General features: G+C 37.4%; 1 protein-coding gene across 1 annotated transcript; it reads right to left on the reverse strand.

Annotated features, from left to right (window-relative positions):
* Positions 1-4,869: 4,869 nt before the first annotated feature.
* On the reverse strand, positions 4,870-5,820 carry LOC133043520 (olfactory receptor 10A7). Its single transcript, XM_061124438.1, has one exon. It carries the CDS (start codon positions 5,818-5,820, stop codon positions 4,870-4,872), a length of 951 nt encoding a protein of 316 aa, XP_060980421.1.

Consider the following 5,820-nt stretch of genomic DNA (forward strand, 5'->3'; position numbering starts at 1 on the left):
CCTCAAAAATAACAAATATATTAGGCAAAGTTTCATCTTCATTTTCTCTTTCCTCAGCATCATTTTGCTCCCAGCCATGTCAGTATTGATTGTTTCTAGGTTCGATGCACAACTCTTGTATTGAAATGCCTGTTTCCTATATACACGAAGAATACTTTTACCTTTCTCCTCCTTCCAAGTGTAGTTGCATGTTTGTGGGGTATTTGAAGTTCCTAATATTAGAGTGCCATTCTTTAAGGCAGCGATAACAAAATTATGAGTGCGAAATTTATAAATATGGAATTAGAAACATACATGAATGTTATTTAGAATAAGGAAAATCATAGCAAGCCACACATTAATTAAGCTATTAAAATCATAAAATGCAGAAAGTGAGAATAAGGTCTACTTTACATGGACTTAGTAAACAAGGTCCCACACAGTGAACACAGTGTTGCCACCATCAGGACCAATACAAACCCTGTGAGGGGGATGGATAAGGGAAAATAAAAATGCTGCAAACCTCACCTATGGTTTTCAGTTTATTTTTCTTTATTCAACTCTTGCTTCGTTGTTGTAAGCATTTGTTTGTGTCCAGAGTTCCAAAATAATTGATTCTGAAATTTTGGCTGGATATGTCTGTATTTTTGTGATGTTACATCCAATAGTAAAATCTGAATGAAATGTTTGGCCAACCCAAGACTACAGGAAAAATTGGATACCCAAATACTATCAAAGCAATTATGATATGTGCTCAAACTATCAAAAGATTAATTTAGTAATCCAGTTCCCAGGAGCCAAGTACAAGCTGATAGCACATTTTGCTGTGCGTAATGATCAGGTGATGAAATGGTCTGAACTACAACAGAGTAGTCATAGGACATCAGTTCAATTCAGTTCAGTCGCTCAGCCCTGTCCAATTCTTTGCGACCCCATGAACCGCAGCACACTAGGCCTCCCTGTCCATCACCAACTCCTGGAGTCTACCCAAAGCCATGTCCATCAAGTTGGTGATGCCATCCAACCATCTCATCCTCTGTCATCCCCTTCTCCTCCTGCCCTCAATCTTTCCCAGCATCAGGGTCTTTTCAAATGAGTCAGCTCTTCGCATCAGGTGGCCAAAGTATTGGAGTTTCAGCTTCAGCATCAGTCCTTCCAGTGAACATCCCGGACTGAGCTCCTTCAGGATGGACTGGTTGGATCTCCTTGCAGTCCAAGGGACTCTCAAGAGTCTTCTCCAACATCACAGTTCAAAAGCATTACTTCTTTGGCACTCAGCTTTCTTTATAGTCCAACTCTCACATCCATACATGACTACTGGAAAAACTATAGCCTCAACAAAGGTCTGTCATAGGATATAGGAACATAAATTTCAGAAGATCCCCAAAAGTGGGAAAAATTAATTAGCTACACTCTAGGAAATTGTTTAGTATTCATCACAGTAGTTACAAAAACTTTAGGAATATATGCTCCAAAAAGAAATTTTGGAAGAAAAATTACATTAAAACTTTTAGGTAGGGATTCAACATTGTAAAGAGGATAAATTCTTGATTTATCTCAAGAATTTATTCTCAACCATCTACTTGTGAAACAGAAACAGGAAAATAACAATTTTCAGTAAAATTTAAACTATCAGTCCAAGTCAAATGAACTCTATTTCCATGATTGATTCTTATTTCCCTTTTGTGAATCTTAGCAAAAGTACACAATAAAGATGATTAAAGTGGCAATAGCAGTGCTTTTTTTTTTTTTTTTTGAGGTTGACAACCAAAGAAAGGCATATTAGCAGAATTTTAACCATGAGGAAGTATTTTTCCCTGCATAAAATATCACATAGTAGCTGAAGTCATATAACAGACACACCTAGAGATTGCTATATTTTAACAGATATTCGCCTCTTTAGGAACTTGTATAGTTCTCGTTGCTAATACATAAATTACCTTATTGTTTACAATTTGATTCCTTACTCTATGGATATTTTAAAGAGTTATTTTAAAGAACATGTTAGTCACTTATAGTGATATCTAAGAAAAAATGACTGAAATACATTTGAAATATTAAAGTCAACTATAATCTATGGTCCAAAGGGCTCCTGTCTACAATAGACTTTTAAATCCATGTTATTTCTATTTTTAAAACACATGTTGGGAGGGGGGATCGGGATGGGGAATACGTGTAAATCTATGGCTGATTCATATCAATGTATGACAAAACCCACTGAAGTGTTGTGAAGTAATTAGCCTCCAACTAATAAAAAAAAAATAAATAAAACACATGTTATACTTTTCACAGTCTTCCCCGGTGGCTCAGTTGGTAAATCAACTTGTAAATTGAGGCTGAAAAGGTTTTTTTAAAACATCTCCATGAAGATCTTGCAGTTAAGAGAATTTTATCAATTTTAATAAAACTATTTGAAACATAATAATTATAAATTCTCTGTAAAAACTTGTAGACTATCAATCACACAGAATATGCAATAGATATATGATTTATGAACATTTTTGCTTTCATCTTATAAAAGAAATTAAGTTGCATTTCAATCAGAAGGGAGTATAAGCATAACCAAAACATACCCTATAATATGTGGGGTCCACCCCATATTTTCTGTTAGTCGCTAAGAGTCTGACATGACTTCACTTTCACTTTTCACTTTCATGCATTGGAGAAGGAAATGGCTACCTACTCCAGTGTTCTTGCCTGGAGAATCCCAGGGATGGCAGAGCCCGATGGGCGGCTGTCCACGGGGTCGCACAGAGTCGGACACGACTGAAGTGACTCAGCAGCAGCAGCAGCAGCAACAATATTATCAAACAACCAGATAGTGTTTACCATGTATCAGGTGCTCTCATAAGTTCTTTTCATATATTGCTTATTTTATTCTTCTCTATATTTGATTATGCTAGTTTATTAAATGCATACACTTGCACTACTCAATAGATTTAGCAATCTCACAATTTACTTCTGAGTCACATAAAGCTAGTAGGAAACCACTGCAATAGAGTCTTGCCAGAGGGTCACTGAACTTAGTAACATGAATTTTAAAATATTTGAGTTAGGCTTAAGAAATTAAAAGGCCACTGAAAGAGAAATATTTAAAGGAACTGATGATTCCTGCCCCAAATTCCCTTTACATTTAATGGACACAAACTTTAGGGAATCACAATTAAACTAAAATAGTCAACAGAAGTTGGAAATTTGAGAGGACTTTTAAATTTTATTGAAAATTGACAAAGAATGATTGAGTCATTACTGCTTAAAGAAAAAATTGTAAAATTAAATAAAAAACTGGCTAACAAAGACTTAGAGCAACTGATATCATTATATATAAATTGCATATTCAAAGTCAATATATCCTTATGCTAGCGGAAATATGAGATTTTTCAAAAATTAAATTATTTGTTTTGTTTCTCTATGCTATTTCAAGGTGCTTTCATGCCTGAAAGGCCAAATTACCATGTAAGTGGGGACTTTATCATGATGAAAATGTGACTAGAGACTTTTAAGAGGTTAAGATATTGGATTTCAAATTCAAAAGAGTATGAATTCAAATTCTTGGGACTACCTCAGCATAACTCTTTGCCTTTTCAAATTAATTTTCTGATCCTAATTTTTCTTTTACAAAAAATAAATGCAAAAGAAAATCTATCTCTTGGGTTGTTGCAAGTGCATTTGTTAAAGGCAGTGACTTGAAAAATCATGTTAGCTATTACTAACTTTACATTTTTTCGCTTACAATATTGTCAAGCAAAGATTGTTGTTTAAATTCTAATAGCTGATTGTGGTGCTGGAGAACTCTTGAGAGTCCCTTAGACTCCAAGGAGATCAAACCAGTCAATCCTAAAGGAAATCAATCCTGAATATTCATTGGAAGGACTGATGCTGAAGCTGAAGCTCCAATACTTTGGCTATGATATGAAGAGCTGACTCGTTGGAAAAGATCCTGATGCTGGGGAAGAATGAAGGCACAATGAGAAGGGAGCAGCAGAGGATGAGACCATTAGACAGTGTCACCAGCTCAATGGACATGATCTGAGCAACTCCTAGAATACAGTGAAGGACAGGGAGGCCTGGATTCATGAGGTCACAAGGAGTCAGACACAACAACTCAACAACAACAACAACAAATAGCTGATTAATCCAAGTTAATAGCTGGTTAGCCAATGATCAAAGAAGTCCAGAAGCATGTTAACAAATATTAAAACTAAGGTAATTTTTTAAAGTAACCTCATTTAAACCCACCACACTTATAAAGAATTTGCACCATGAATTTTTGGCAGCTACAAATCTCTACCTTTCATTATCTTATAAAAATTCACTTAAAACACATTACTTGATAGTCTTTGCATCACATTAAATGCAGAATATGCAGTGGTTTGTGGCAGATATTTTCATTTACCCTTCATAACTTTTTCCATCCTGATCTGTGCTCCAGAAGGCTGTCCATTTTATTGCACCAATGGACACTCTTGCCCCCTGTCTCAAATTGGTTTGATCAAGAAAAGATACCAGCAGTAGATGTAAGAGAGTCAGAGCAGAATTAGGCTGAGATGGTTGCCTTTCTCTACTAAAGAAAAAAGCTTCCAATGAGGAGCTTTTTCTTAGAGTTTTGACATTCTCTAAAGCTCCAGTTAATACCTCTTCTCTCTGCCTTTCAGGTCAAGAGACACGGAATTTCCATCATATGAGCTGCTCCACAATTTGTGAATAATCCCTTCATAAAGGAACTCAGTTATCCCAGTCTGAGTTGGGACTCTGACTGAGACACTGAGATTCACCCATCAGAGGTAGGTGACCCTGACAAAGTAAGAGCAAATCTTCCACTATTTCAAAGCTTTTGTTCATGGGTGCTGGTGCTCCTACTTTGTCTAGAAAAACTTGACATGATTGAATTCAAAGCACATCTAACTTCTGCAAGACTTTTCGAGTGATCGTTCTCTTGACTGCCCCCTTCACTTCATTGTTCCTTAGGCTGTAGATGATGGGGTTTAACATCGGTGTGATGACAGTGTAGGACAATGACACTAGCTTCTTGCTCTCAGGAGACTGGTTGGATTTGGGCCGTAGGTAGGTCAAGCTGGCTGTTCCATAGAAAAGGGATACCACAATGAGGTGAGATGAACAAGTGGAGAATGCCTTCTGGCGACCGGTAGCAGACGGCATCATCAGAATGGTTTTAATAATGTGAGTGTAGGAGAACAAAATGAGGGAAAAGGGAAACATAATAAATAGTAGTGTGGAGGCGAGTGCTTGCATTTCATACATGGTTGTATCCTCGGTGACTAGTTTCAACACCGGGGGACCATCACAAAAGAAGTGGTCTATGGTGCTTGGTCCACAGAAAGGATGGGCCATCAGCCAAGCTGTCTGTAGCAAAGACACGGGAACACCCGACATCCAAGAACCCACAGCCATCCACAAACACAGGGACCTATCCATTATGACTGAATAGCGGAGAGGATCACAGATGGCCACAAAGCGGTCATAAGCCATCACAGAGAGGAGGAAACATTCAGAGCTGCCAAAGAAGAAAAAGAAGTACATCTGGGTACCACAGCCTACAAAAGAGATGCTTTTCCTTGGGGATACTAGATCTACCAACATCTTTGGCACCATGACCAAGGTGAAGCAAACTTCAAGAAGTGACAAGTTCCTGAGAAAGAAGTACATGGGTGTTTGAAGAGCAGGATCCACACTGGTAACTGTGACAATAAGGAAGTTACCCAACAAAGTGACTGTATAGACGACCAGGAACAAAACAAAGAGGGAAACTTGCATCTCAGGGCTATTTGTAAAACCACGAAGAATAAATTCAGTCACTTGGGTGTGATTTTCACAGGTCAT

The sequence above is a fragment of the Dama dama genome, chromosome 3, assembly GCF_033118175.1.
Source record: "Dama dama isolate Ldn47 chromosome 3, ASM3311817v1, whole genome shotgun sequence".
Classification (NCBI taxonomy): Eukaryota; Metazoa; Chordata; class Mammalia; order Artiodactyla; family Cervidae; genus Dama; species Dama dama.

Bases quoted from the DNA above. Each gene is read 5' to 3' on its own strand.
- LOC133043520 (XM_061124438.1), bottom strand. From the start codon at position 5,820: ATGACCTGTGAAAATCACACCCAAGTGACTGAATTTATTCTTCGTGGT.